Source organism: Chlorocebus sabaeus, chromosome 16 (genome assembly GCF_047675955.1).
Source record: "Chlorocebus sabaeus isolate Y175 chromosome 16, mChlSab1.0.hap1, whole genome shotgun sequence".
Taxonomy (NCBI): domain Eukaryota; kingdom Metazoa; phylum Chordata; class Mammalia; order Primates; family Cercopithecidae; genus Chlorocebus; species Chlorocebus sabaeus.
Window position 1 is genome coordinate 74,558,398 of NC_132919.1, and position 14,647 is coordinate 74,573,044.

A 14,647-nucleotide genomic window follows, 5' to 3' on the forward strand; every position below is an offset into this window, starting at 1 on the left:
TGGCATTTATTAAGAGACCTGTTCTCCTTTCGCTGCCCCAGCTTATGAAAATTTGATCATGTCACGCAGACAGAGCCGCATGGCCATTTATTTAGGGCTGGATTTTCGCGTGCGTGCTTTCTCCCCTCTATCCCCAATTCCAGGTCAGGGAAGACATTTCCCCTCCCTGCCCACACCGTCCTGAGGACAGGATGGGAGACTGAGGAGAACCCTCGGGGTAATCTGGACACTTGTGGGCAAGAAGTGTCGCATGAAGAGGCTGCCGTGCCTGGAGTCCGGGACCCGGGGCCGTCTGAGCGATTGTGATTAATACCCACAGTAATCATACTTAATAATAATCAATCCTTGACGACTCTGCATCCTCCTGGCAGCGCCTCGTCTTGGCTCTGTGGCCTTGGGAAGGGCTTTGAGGCCATGGACCTGGCCTTCTGGAGCTTTCAGAAGCTCTGGTGGAGGGCGACTAGAGGGAGGAGGGTGTTGGCGGGGTCAAGGGTCATTAGGGGGTGGGGGTATCAAAAATGTACCCGTCGGCCACCTAATATTGTTCCCAGGCAGCCTCGTGGGCGCCTAGGGGCTGGGTGCTAGAATAACAGTGACATTCCTGGCTCGGACAAAAGCTGAGGACAAGGAAGGCAGAGAACTGGTACCTGTGCCGGGGGAGCTGTTTTTCAGCTTGGACGTTTGCCTCGACTCTTTCATCCAGGGGAATATCTGTTTGGTGAGGGTGGAGTTGGTGCCGGGACCGCCCTTTGGGGGACCACTTTTGCTGGGCCCGCCCCCATTATTGCTGTTGCTAGTGGCACTGGTAGGTGCGGCGCTGGGCGGGGGTGAGCCGGGCGGGGCGGGCAGGGGCTCGGGGGCCAGACCCGGCCTCATGCAGCTGCCGTTGAGCTCCTTGCTCTTGGCATGTGGGGCACCGTTCCCCAGGGACTGCAGCGAGCACGCTGAGCGCTGGTAGTCGCCCTCCAGGTGCGTGGCGGCCTGAAATGGGGGTTGGGGGGGGCCGTCGAAGCCGAAGCCATTGCTGCCAGGGTACGAGGAATAGCCTCCGAAGAGAGCAGCCGCAGCGTTGTCGTAGTAGGTGGCTTTCTGCATCGCTGGGTGAGGCCTGGGCAGTGGGTGGCAACTTGGAAAGGCCTGATACCCTCAGGACCGGACATTGGCAACCCTGGGGGTCACGTGACACGCCGGACCCCCCAACCCCCTCCCCTCTCTGCCCCCCTCCTCCGGGGTCTGTTCCAAGCGGCTGACCTGTGGGGCGAGAGAAGAGACACAAGGCGGAGAAGAGGACTGGGGCTCGAATCCATCTTAGGAACTGAAAAGGGAACTGACATCAATAGGGTTTTTTCTTCTCCCCTCCCCAACATCTCCAAAGCAGATGCTGAGAAAAAAAAAAAAGCCCACCAGTTTTCATTTCCACTAAAAAAAATAAACAAATAAATACTATATGCCTTTCAAGACTGCCTAGATGTAGAATCTATGGCAAAGGCCATTGCTTCTCTCCTGCCGGTGCACTAACCCCTCACCTCCCCTAGTTCCTCTCTCCCTCTCTCTCCTCCCCAACTCTGGGATAGGATGGCTCAAGGGAGGGGACACTAGGAGATTCCAAAATAAAAGCGTCATCAACACACTCCTCTGAGCCCAGAGGCTTCTGTGCTTCCAGCCTTTGCCTCCTTCCAAGTCGGTTTAGGTCTCTTGCCCAAGCAAAGTCTAGCCTGAAGGGAAACCAAAGGATCTTCTGAAAAGACATGCAGGAGAAGCAAGTTCGTCAGAGAAGCTTCTCTTGTGAGGTGTCCTCTCCACTTCCCACCACTCCCCCACCAGGAAGACAACAACAGCCTGACCAAGATACCTCCTGAGGATTTTTAACCTCAAGAGTCAGCTGAACTGAGACTCATCTGTCCATGGCCCTGCTGCAGGTACCACCACCTCCGGCTCCTGTCTTTGCTCAGCCAAACCTGGGATTGGGCAGCCAATAGCCCTGTGGGGCCCCCAAATGGAGCAGGATTGTTTCAATTTCCTGGGCCATGCATGCCAGTTGGTGCTGTGACCATTTGGCCCAGGTCTCTCCCTGGACCTCTCTTTTTTTTTTTCCATGAGACTTAATTTTTCCCACCCTTTCCTTCACAGTCTGTTTTCTTTGATTTCCCCCAAAGAAAATAAGAAACAAGAAGTTACAACTGCTAGACTTTTCTACTGAGACAGGGAAAGTGCTTTCCAAAAGAGAAAGTTATTCCCGAGAAAAATAATCAACAAAGCAATTTTAACAATATTATTCTCTGGGTTAGAAACAGAGGTATTCCTGTTGACTGAGGTTCCCTGAGGCAAATAATAATAATAATAATAATAATAACTATTTTAATACAGCCTTTTAAAAGTGTGCCAGAAAAATAAAGATTCAAACTAACATAGGATTTTGTGTGTTTGTTCTGAAACTTCTGACTACATTCTTTTTTCCTCTCTCTCTCCCAACTCTTCACCACCACTTTTCATAAAACCTCCATACTGCCATGTGTGTTTGGAAAACTTTAATCTCATTCAGCCTAGCTGGTCAACTCCAAAGAAAACTAAACATAGGAAAACAAAATAAAAGAAGTGCAGGTGAAGAAAGTCCCTCTCTCACATAAATCCCCTTCTTCATGGCACAGATTTATACTCAAAAAGGAATCAGTGTAACCCTGAGTTCCGATTGGTTTCTGGAAATACACATGGGTCTGCAAAGCAGCAGGTCCTTCAAGGGAGAACCAGAGTTCAATTGACCAGGCTGACCCAATCCCTTTATTATTATTACCATTAGCCTCTGCTGATTTAACCAAAATTAGCTTCCGAGCAGCCCTGGCTGAAGGGGGAATTAATTAACAGGCATTAGTTGTGGTTGTTATTAATAGATAGAGAAGAGAATGAAATAAAAACGTTGGAGGGGGTTGGCTGGCTGGGCCCTGGCTTTATTTAGTCTAAATGATTGTTACAGCAATAATAATGATGATGATGATGATAGTAATAATAATAAAACAATAATTTAACTAGACGCCTGGGGCCGAAATTCCTGCCGCTCCCCTTGCAATAAACCCCAAACCATCGCGGTACGGAGGCCAGTGTGGAAAGCGAAGGAGCCAGAGACGCGATAGGAAAGAATGGAGACTCCGCCGGTGGTGCAGACAGGGCTGGGAAGGTTTGTGCACCCGGGTAGTCCCTGGCTGCTGCTGCCAGGCTGCCTCGGCCGGTCGCTGCTGCCGCGGCGGCTGGCGACGACCTACCAGCCACCTACGATGGCCCAAGGAGGGGAAGAAGAGCAAGCGATCAGGACACCAAAACGGTTATCGGAGACAGGTTCCCAGCACACCAGCCGGCCGAGGGCCGAGCCCCGCGGGCGGCAGCAAGTTTGGGAGCCGGAGGTAACCGAATTAAAAAGCGCCTTACAAACTCCGCTTCGGGACTTGGCTCAGCAGGGCTCCAGGTTGGAGGGCGCCGAGGCCTGGCGGACGGGACAGTGGGAAGAGGGAAAGGTGCCGAGGGGACCCGAGATCTGGGATCCAGAACAAGAGGGGGTGGGGAACAGCTCTACCAAGCCAAACAGATCTATTTCCCTTGCCTCCATGTTGGAAAAATTCTGGTTCCATATGGCTCCTCGGGAGGGAGGGAGGGAGGGAGACGGTGGCTGCTGGCTTCCCCCCAGGGTCTCGCTGGAGAAGGGAGATGAGCCCCCCCAAGAACCCCACCTTGCCAAGCACACCCCAGGGACTGCCAGGAGACTAACAATAGCTGGGGAAGCCCCGAGAGAGGGGATAGGCCATCTTCCAGGACTTAAAAAAATTAATGGGAGGAAGAAAAATAAAATAACAAGAAAGGAAGAGAGAGAAAGGTTGAGACTTTCTTAGCAGCCGGGGAGAAAATTCAGCCCTGGATCTGGCTGCTGAAAGAAAAGAGAGGAGAAAAGAGGAGAGAAGCAGGAAGAGAGAGGGGAGAGAGGGAGAGAGAGAGAGAGGGAGAGAGAGGGAGAGAGAGGGAGGGAGGGAGGGAGGGAGAGAGAGAGAGAGTCGCTGCGTGGAAGGAAGCTTAAAGCTTGTGAACTCTTCTTGAACCGAGATTGGAGTCATATGGGCCATAAATCATTGAGACATACTCTCCGCCATTCACAAACTGATAGCCTATTTCAGTCCAGCTTACCTTAGCCACCGACGAGGGGAGAACAGGCAGACATAATATATATTCACATCGAGCCCCAGCGCGAGCGGCAGGCGAGAAATCTCCCCTCCTTGAAGGCAAAGGAAAAAAAGACCACTGTTTAAAGCTGCGTCGCCCCCCGCCCCCCCGCCCCGCAAAGCCACCCCGGCTGGGGAGCCCGAGGGGCAGACCGGCCAGAGGAGCCGCGCGGCGTCCGCTTCAATTCACTCGGCTTAGGAGCAGGGGTGCGCAGGAGGGAGGGGGTGGGGGAGCGGGAAAAAAAATAGAAGACCGAAAGGTGCCGGGCAGCTCAGCTCGCCAGAATCCAGCTCCGGGCTCCAGCAGGGCTAAGCCGCCACAGTGTGGTTGCCCTATAAGACTGGTACGCCCTACTCTCCGTAACAATGGCCTCTGCTTTTGCACAGGGAAAAAAAACCACACAGACACACACACACACACACACTCACTCACTCACACACAAGCTCACATACCCCCCCACCTCTCCCCCTTTAGCAAGCTTAGATGCCTGATAAGGAGGGAAGGTGATGGTGGTGATGGCAAAGGGGGGAAATTTTAAAATACCCCCCTCCCCAAAAAAAGAGTGAGAAGGAAAGAAGGGAGGGTTTTTTGTTTTGTTTTTTTTTTTTAAGAACGGGTAAAAATTTAAATCTAGATTGGGGGGACAGGGAGGAAGAGGTGAGCAAAGGCAAGGAAGGGCGGTGAAGTTCATAGCTCCCCCCATACCCCACTAGTGAACCATTATGCTAATTTAAGAAGTAGCATTTAGAGGCTGAGTCAAAGACAGGCCTCGCCCAGGGGGTGAGGGTGCCGGGTGCCCCTCTGCACTCATTCGCAATGGGAAGACCAGGACTTTTTTAGAAAGTAGTTTCGCTCCTCCGGGACTGGTGGCTGGGTCTCCAACCCTCACACTCTGGCTCCCTCCTTCTGAGTCTCCAGCCCCGTCTTCTTCCCTCCACTACACCCTCTCTATTCCTCCCAAATCTCCCCCCAATCTTCAGGCCCAGTCACTAACCGAGGGAGAGGGAAAGACCAGACCTTTTAAAACAACAACAACAACAACAACACCCCTCCCCCTTTTTCTTTTTGAGAACAGACAACAAGCGGTGAGTGATGATTTTAAAAACCCAGAACATCTTGCAGGGGGAGGAGGGTTGAGAAAAGGGTGACAAAAGGAGAACTCTGTGTTTTAGCTTGAGCTCCAGACTGGCTGGCAGTAGACAGGCTGAAAGAACTTTACGGAGAAGTTTCTGTTAGGATTCTCACCTCCGGATAGGCAGCAGGAGCTAAGAGGTGATAAGGACATTTGTACTTCTGAGAAGAACTAGCAGGGTGGCTTAATTTTAAATGCACTGGCAGAAGAAATGGAAGATGGTTATTATTATTATTCAGAACAAACCTGTTTGTTTCTCTCTGCCCTGCAAGATTTATGACTCTTGGCACAAGTGAGGAAGGCCACAAAAGCTAAAGTTTTCTTAGGGTGTGTTTGAGCAGGGCAGGAAAAGGCAAGGAGGAGGCCTGTAGGAGGAAGACAGGAGCCAAAAATGTAGGTGTCTGCAGATTTGGGACAGGGGGTGGGGAACAGTCATTCCGGGAGGAAGGAAACGACAAAAAGAGCACCAGGACATTTCCCAAAGCAGGAGTGTTTGCAACTCTACCTAACTGCTGACTCGGAGCTAGGGGATGAAATAGAAAGCTGACCCTCTTCTCTAAAGGCAGCTTGGAAAACTGGTTCTCTTAACTTCGTGTAAGGCACTATCCTGTGATTTCCTGGTTAGAATACTTAGCTTTTGCCTTCTCCCATCTGTATGCACCAGGAGAGGGAACGGGACTGGGGACAACAAAGGTGAGAGTTGACTTCCAGCTATTATGTCCCCTCCAGCATAGGCTGGCAGTGTCTGGCAAAGCTTCCCTCATTCCCTCTCTCTCCCCACTCACAGGCTCTACTTTGGGATGAGATAGGGAGTGGCCCCTGGCCTCCAGCCCCTACTTCTTCCAGGCAAGGCTAAGTCAGGCCAAGTGATTTGGAGCAGCCGGTTTCTGGGGACCCTGATAAACTGGGGGTACCTGTGGCCTTCCTGCCCTCCAGCAACAGGAGCCACTTGCAGAGCCTCAGAATGTAATGTCCTGAGGACCCCATCTCCTACCTAGAAAGTTGATGGCTGGGGAGAAGCATGGGTTGGGGGACTTCAGGATGGAGGGTGGGAACTATTTTTCTGTGTTTATTAGTAGCTATTATTCTGTGTTTATTAGTATTTTTCTGTGTATATTAGTAGTATCAAGAAAAGAAAATATCCAAGTCAGACCTAGACTTGGGGCTCAAACCAGCCTGGACCCCCAAAGAGACCTGTTAGGGGTGCCTGAGTATGTGGCTGCAAAATGTCTGTCCTGATATCTCTACACTAGATAGAGAAATACAGGTCAGACCCCATGTAACCTTGAGCCTGGTGGGTCGATAACTCCGGCCAGGGAGGTTGCCAGAAGCTTAAAGAAACCAGTACCTTTGGGTTTTTTTCTATCAATCCCCCAAATTTAAAAAAAAGCCAAGAATGTACCTCAAAACTCTACTGTCCTAGCTGTTACTATCATTGGGTTAGAGAAGGTCATTGTAAAACAGAGAAGAGGAGAACTTCATCGCTTTTGGGACTGTGCAGCTTTGCCTCTAGGAATAATACGAGAGTCCAGAAGGCACCCAGCCAGCCCCGGGCCGGGCCGGCTGCGGGAGAAGCAGGCCGGAGCTGAGCTGGGGGTGGAGGAGTGTTCCAGAGACAACGGCAGACCCCTCCCTTCCTCAAGCCTCCTCAACCCTTTGTGGTCCCTCGGGCTACAGAAGGCAGTGGGGCATAGTGGGGTGGGAGTGAAAAAGAGGACAGAGAAGCAAGAAAACGAACCTGGAGAAAATCTCAGAGGACATACACCCCCAAATGCGGTAGGAGATGGAGTGGGGGCTTCTTAATTCTGGAGTATGGCGCCCATTTGGAATGCTTGGGAGGCAATTAGATCCCAGTTTAGTTTCTGTCTTGCCTTTTTTCTTCCTTTCTCAGAGGTCTCTGGCCAGCAGGCGGGCTGCCCTCTGATTAGGGCTGGGAGGCTGGAGGACGGAGGGTGGAACGGGCACCCCTGAGGGCCCCCGTTTGGACTGAGGTGTTGCTGCTGGCCAGGGGCTTTTCAAACTTCAGGGGACAAAGGCTGGTAGTGAGGAGTTTGGGCAGGGAACTTGGGGTGGGGGAGGCCAGAGCAGTCTGACGGGAGACTTTGGGGTCTGGGAAAAGAGAAGCGGGAGAAAGGCTTATCATCCCAGAGAATGAAGCCATGATTTCGGAGCAGACTGGGAATGCAGAAGAGGGAACAATTTCTTCTTGGATTTGGGAGGGAAACCTGGGAAACTTTGTGTGTGTGCCCATGTGTGGGGGGTGTGTGTGTGTGTGAGAGAGAGAGAGAGAGACAGACAGACAGACAGAGAGAGAGAGAGAGAGAGAGAAAGGAGGAGAAAGAGAAATTGAAAAAGAGAAAAATTGAGTAAGAGACAGAGGACACTAGCATAAACTAATGAAGTAAAAAAAATAATAATAAGGGTAAAGATTAGAGAAAATGCCCTTCTTCACAGACACCCTTTCCTCTTCCATTCTGTTTCTTCAGAGCCAGAGCTCTGGCACTTCTCTCCCCCACCCTACTGGGTACCCAGTATCAGGCAACGGGAGCACTTTAAACCTTCTGGAGCAATCAAGGGCTACCCGCCCTTATAGACCTCAACGGGATCACGCCTGTTTCTCTCTTCCCCCAGAAATGCATCAACTAGCAAACAAAAATTCTCTCAATAAGGGCATACTGGTTGGTCTTTTAAAACTGATTTCTGATCTCAGACTTGGGGCAGTCAAGGATCCTGCTCCTGACTCAATCAGCACAAAATTTGCCTAGCCCACTGGCTAGCTGGGGAGCTAGGACCTGGGAGCCTGGGTTCTCAGATGTTTAGCGATGTGTTTCTTCCTGGCCCTGTCTGAGTTCCCGGTCCCACACTGTTTTCCAGCTTCACTGCCCAACTTTGTAGCCCTAGCAGAGGGGTGTAAAGTTCACACACTCACCCGAATCTCCATTTTCCCTTAAGTATTAATAAAGATTTCAAAGCTGGGGGTTGTAAAGTGGGAATTGCTAATGAAGAAGGCTCTTGGCATTTGGATCCCCATCTCCAGCTCTCCAATAAGCCAGAGCAGGAGGGAACAAAGGGGCACCCAGAAGGGAGAAGAGGAGGCCCGCATAGACCCTGCTCAGCAATAGTGGGGATCAAAAGAAGAAAAAGGTCGCTGCAGTGGATGAAGAAAAATCCAAGCTGTACATTTTCCCCACCCCATGTGTGGGGGCACTGCCCTCTCCCCAGCCGAGCCTGTGAAGGGGTGGTAGGACAAAAAGGGCAGCCACAAGGGTCTGCGAAGTCCACTCAATGACCACGGAGGCCGCCTGAACATGCTGAGGGGATGGCGGTGCTGCCAGCGAGTTGGGAGCCTCAGGCAGGTGGGCTCCTTGGTGATGATAGATCCCAATTTGAATCACGGCTCCCGCCTCATCTAGAAGCTCAGCCTTAGCCTGGCAAACCCCACCCCCAGCAAGTGTTGAGACAAAGGTGGGCAGAGCAGAGAAGGCAGAGGAAGGGAGGCTGCAAATCCTGGGCAGCTTGGGGGCTGCAGGGGGTGCTGGGAAAGGGAGGGAGAAGCAGGAAAAGAGGAACAGGCCCAGTCCCTGAGGCTGAGCGGGCCTCTCCTGACAGACTGGATGTTTCTCTCCCAGTGACCTCTGTTTAGCAGACAATAACTCAGTGGATTAATGACCAATCAGCGAAAGGCATTCCGAATTGCCTCCAAATATAAAACTCCGAAGTCAGAATGGGACAGGGCCAGAGTCTGGGCCTGCTAGTCCTTTTGTTTTTTTTCTCTCTCAAATTAGTGTTTTGGGCTAGGCTTTAGGAAGTGGATTATCCGCCCAGTGTCTGAGATTTCCAGAGCCCCAAAGATGAGGTTGTTTCCCATCTCTTCCCATCTCCTTCCCTCCTCCCCCAGAATTCATATTCCAAACCATACTTCCCAAGGCAGCCTGGAAACCTCCCCTCCCCTCCCCTGCTAGCCTCTTCACATCCCTGATCCTGCAAGAAATTTCCTTGCTCACAACCATGCAACTGAGAAGCCACCACTCCTTTGGAACTGGGGGAGGAGCTGGAAAATAAAAGCAAGTATAGCGTGGGGGTCTTCCACCTTGCAGACTCTGTCCTGGCTACCCTAGAGGAGACCCGGTAGAGTGCTGTGGCACCCTGTGTGTGCCTCCTCCCAAGAAATGAGGGCTCAAAGGCCCAGGGTTGGGGTGAGGCTGAGAAGGGGGGCACCTGCTGTCACAGAATCTAAACTCTGAAACCACTGTTCAGTCCCTGGGCTGGGGTAGGGGGCACCTTAAAAACCTACTGTGTTGGGAGGCCGAGGCGGGCGGATCACCTGAGGTTGGGAGTTGGAGACCAGCCTGACCAATATGGAGAAACCCTGTCTCTACTAAAAATACAAAATTAGCCAGGTGTCGTGGCACATGCCTGTAATCCCAGCTACTTAGGAGGCTGAGGCAGGAGAATTGCTTGAACCAGGGAGGCGGAGGTTGCGGTGAGTGGAGATCACACCATTGCACTCCAGCCTGGGCAACAAGAGCAAAACTCCGTCTCAAAACACACACACACACACACACACACACACACACACACACAACGAAAGCCTTAGCCCAGTGCCTGGCAGGGAAAGGGTCTTGCTCAGTAAGGTCCAGCCCTTCTTTCCTTAGTCCCTCTCCAAATGTCAATCTCAACCCAACCCAGCTAGCTGGCCCCTCTCCACTGCCTTCTAGTTCCACCGCTCTCCTCGGGGCTACTTCTCAGCTGAGAATAAGGGCACCTTCAAAAGGAGGAACAGTCCAGATTCCAGTGGATTTCCTAGAGCCAGACTGAGTAAGCATACACTGCTCTGGGTGTATGTAAACTCTGAATATTGCAAATAAACATGCAGTAACTTCTATACCCAGATGCCCACAGAGCTCCAGGACACACAAGGGAGTGCCTCCCATGTACTGTCCTGCTGAGGATGGGTACACACAGAGGTGCCCAATTTCAGAACAGGAGAGAAATCAGGAAGTGTCTAGTCCAACTCTTGCCATTGTTACAGATCAGGAAACTGAGGCCCAAAGCAAGGAAGTGATTTGTCTGGAGTTATACTTGGGATAGGCTTGGGAGTTGAAAGGCTTGAATTACAGATGTTCCAGCTTGGCTGTGTGACATGAGGCAGAGCACTCCTTGGGCCTCAGTGTCCCCTTCCGTAAAGCACAGGCATGTATATGGAGGGAAGGGGTTTAGCTAAAAGATCTCTAAGATCTCTTTTTGGACTGAATGTTAGTGATTCTCCATGTGCTGATGTAAAAGTGTGTGCCAATAAGAAGTAATAAACTGAGTTCAGACAATAACCGGCACCATCATGACCAGATTCGTGGTATTTCCCTTGGGGTTTAAATGCTTACCACCACTGAGCACCAACCTGGTGCCTGGCCCTCCCTTGCCCCATAGAGGCTCATGCACTGGGTTTTACTGCTCTTCTGTGTGTAGGGTGGGTTGTTTTCTACCCTCATTACCAAACCAAAAGTGCTATTTTTAGACACTGCAACTTAAGCAGTAAATAATTAATTTGTCTAATTAAAGGAGGAAGGTTTCAACCTGGCAATTTTTAACCAGGCATCAATGCCCCCATTGTACCAGCCGAGCCTTCTCACCCGACCCCCTCCCTGCCCATACACCTACCAGCCTCCCCAGTTGCCTTCCCCTCAGTTGGAGACCAGCACTCCCCCAGATGGCTAGCAGGGTCCACAGGGCCAGACTGTGTCCCTCATGACAAAGTTCCGCGCTCTGGTGTGCTTCCCCATAGAAATAGGCCTGCCAGCAGCTGCACCTCAAAGCTTGCTTTCCCTACCCCCAAAGCTGTGCTGGGCTCCAGGTCTCTGCTCTCTACTCTTGGGAAATGTGTAATCTACCTCCCCAGCTCAAGATGCCCCAACAATGCAGCGAGTTTGCATTTCAAGAAACTCCCATTAATATCAATTTACTTCACTGAAACCTTGGGTTCTTCATCAAGTTGATGATTTATGATAAAATCAATTAAATTACGGCCACTTAGGGCCCAGCCGCTTCCTCTCAGATTTCATTGGTGCGGGGCCCAAGTGTCTGGTGGAAAAATGCAAGTTTAGCTGGAGGCGAGGAAAGATAATTCTGCGGCTGAGAAAATTTAATGCAAAACAATTTCCAGGCAAAGTTGGGCGTCTGGACAGAAATGCAAGAGCCACTAGTTGGCCTGCGGAAATTACTATCTGGGGGTCAAAATGTTTTTCTCCCCACCCCCATCATCCTGTGTGGCTCCCTTACTCTGTTCGTCTTTGTATTCACTTGCTCCCCACTCCCAAACAGAGATTTTGGGAGAATTTGAGCAGTAATGGTGGGACACAAGGCTGCCAAGGTCCAGCCTCAAACCACGGATCTCCCTGATCTTCCCTACCACACCAAGCCTTTTCTCCTTTTGACCTCCCCTCCTGAACCAACCATACTCATTAATTCCTTGGCTTCCCACCACAAAGTTAAAAATTCAAAGTGAAGATGAGGTTGGGTGGGCAGAAGGCACAGGAGGCATACAGGGAAAGGTTAGAGGGGCAGGGGCCAGGAGGCCAGGCCAAGTGGGCTCTGCTGCATGTGGCTGCGGGAAGAAAAAAGCAGGAAAGAGCACTACTACGCGAAGAGGACAAGGTGCAATGTGTCTAGAGCTACCCCATACCAGAGTTCCAGAACCAGAGAACATGGGGTCTCTATCCTGGCTCCCAGTCTCCCAGCTCACAAAGTGATTCCGCAAACCCATCCGCAAAGCCCCACCTGGAGTACATACAGCTCCCAATGTGCAGATGCACTCACACAGTACACAAGCATACCTACACGTGTGCCTGCTTTGCATACACCCACCACACCGTGCGCCTGCAAACGGACAGTTCCCACTATCCTCCCTCATCTGGGAAAATAAATCCCAGTGTGTCAGGCTGGCATCGCTTCCCACTCCAAGGAGAGGGGCTTCTCTGGGCTCTGCTCTGTTTGGTTTTTGGTTTCCAGAGCAGGCAGCAGTAAACACAGCTTCTCTGAAGCCATAAATCACCCCCTTTGCTATCTCCTGGGCTTGACACTCAGCCTCAGTGCAATCCCTTGTAGTTTTGAACCCGCTAGGTGCTAAAGAGTTGGGCAATGGTGGCAGCTGGGTTGTGGAAGCTGACCCAGTGGTCGCTCCCCAACCCCACTGCCCCTAGCAGATGCCCCTCACATTTCCCTCAGTACCCACAGCTCCCAACTGCCCTGGAAAACCCTCCTGGGCCTCAACACCCTTCCTGAGCGGGAGAGCTCTCCGATCCCCTAACACGATCATGTCCACACGCCCACCCAAACAGCTCCACATTCCTCCACACTCGTCCTCCACCCCAGGTCCCTCTTCCCCCTCGAAGCCCCCACCCTGCCTCTCAAAGTTGCTCTCATCTTCATGTTCAAGTCGGATCCCGGCCTGTCCCAGGAGAGAGGCCTGGGGGCGGGCGTCTCAGCCACCCACCTCTGCACCCCCGCCAGTACCCGAGCGCCCCGGCTCCGCACCCCACACTTACCTGTGCGGTCTTCCGCTAGGGCGCAGGCAGCGGCGGGCAGCCGGGCGCTGGGTGCACGCGGGGGCCGACTGCCAGGCCCCGGACCCTCGGCCCCGGCTGGGGCTCCGCCGCCGCAGCCAGCCGCATCCTAGTCGCTCAACCCCCAGCAACCCCCGAGTGTCCCGCCGAGCAGGGGGAGAGGCCCGGATGCGCTCGCCCCCACCCCGCCCCCGCCCCCGCCCCCGCCCCCGGCTTTGTTCGGCCTCCAGGGCCCCAGGAGCGCGCGGATCTGGCACTCCGAGCGCGGCAGGCGCCGGTTTCCTGAGAAGCTCCCACTCCGCCCGGGCCGCGCGGGGCTGCGGGAACCCCAGGCTCGTCTGGCACCGAGCTGGGCTCGGGCTTTGAGAGCGGGCCAAGTTGCCAGGCGAGAGGAGCGGCGACTGACAGGGGAACGGCGAGGCGTGGGGAGCGCCGGGGGCGCCATGGCGGAAGGCGGGCACACCGGCGGCTCTTCAATGTCACCAGCGAAATGGGTTCCATATGTCCGACCCGGCAGAGAAGGGAGGGGAAGGGAGAGAGTTCTGGGCAGGACAGGAGTGGGGACAGGGAAGGGGGCAATGGAGGCAACAGAGCAATGGCGAGGGGTCAATGGGAAGGATCAGAGGGGCGAGAAAGGTTTGCATCTCCCCTTTTCCCTCGAGTTTTCTAAAGCTGCTTAGGCTGGTAGGAACTTTCTTTCCCTTTTTCCTTTTCTTGTTCTTTCCTGTAAGGTGGGGGAGGAAGGAGATTAGTAGGGGAAGCATCCGCTTGTTAAGGCTGGGAGTTTGAGGGAGATGTGGAATGGAGGTGAAAGTTCTTAGGCGGCTGGAAGATCAACAACTTCTCCAGGTCCCTAGAGAAAAAAGAGACCAAACCCACAAAGGGGAAGAAAAGCCAAGTAAGGATTGCAGGGTCCAGGTGTCAAAGACTGGTCCCAACTCCCCCACCCCCATGATGAAATTCTGTTTGGGGAGGTCCCAATGATTAAGTTACTGATGCTGGCGATGGTGGTGGAGGCTGAAGTGTCCTGGTCATCTTGGCCATTCCCTGGCACTTCAGATCCTGCCACAGCTGCCTCACACCTGATTTAGCACCCCCAAGGGCCTACTCTAGAGTTAGTTGTTTCTGAGATGGCCTGGGCTTTGGGCAGCTTCCTGTAAAGAAGGCTACTAGGGACCAGGGAGCCTGGAGGAGCTTCCCTCTGTGCCTGCTCCCCAAGGTCTTTGGGCTCTTTATCTGTGTTGGGTCTCTCTGTCTTTCCTAACCATCTCTGTTGTCTCGGTTCCTTTCTCACAGCCCCTTTGTCTTTTTCAAACTCTGCCTCTCTCAGTGTCTTTAGTGAATTTGAATTGAGCCTTGCAAAGGATTTAGGAGTGTCTCCAGAAATCACTTCTGGGCTCACTCATTAGGTTGAGTCTCTTCTTCCCTTTCCTCTGTGGGGGAACCCACCCTCTGTCCAGAGAAATTATCTTCTAGAGAGAAGGGGACAAAGGGAGTAGTTTCCTTCCCACTTCCCTTCTCACTTAACTGTGTGTGTGCGTCCCCTTGTGAGTTGTGGGGCTCCTTGCTCCAGGACAGCCTCCCTTCCCCTCTGACTGGCCTTTGTTTCCACTCTCCCTGTCATCCCCTCCTTGGGCTCAGCCTTGACTTTCCACCCCAGAAAGGGATCCTGCTGCTTGTTCTCTCTCTGGGTACCTCTCTTCCTCTTCTCACTCTTCATCTTTCTATACAATTCCTCTGGTCACTAAAGCAA

At 52.6% G+C, this 14,647-nt stretch overlaps 1 protein-coding gene across 9 annotated transcripts in view; it reads right to left on the reverse strand.

Annotated features, from left to right (window-relative positions):
• The window catches only part of HOXB3 (homeobox B3), a 55,796-nt gene that overhangs the window by 2,527 nt on the left and 38,622 nt on the right, over positions 1–14,647 (reverse strand). For 3 of the 9 annotated variants that reach the window (XM_073005395.1, XM_073005393.1, XM_073005394.1), the window contains exon 3: positions 648–4,255. In XM_073005395.1, the coding sequence (XP_072861496.1) occupies positions 648–1,095 (448 nt within the window). In that variant the 5' untranslated portion in view covers positions 1,096–4,255. Of the gene's footprint in view, positions 1–647; positions 4,256–4,355; positions 12,800–12,876; positions 13,021–14,647 lie in introns of those variants that run through there. The other 6 variants (XM_037993533.2, XM_073005396.1, XM_037993535.2 and 3 more) reach the window with 5 other exon arrangements.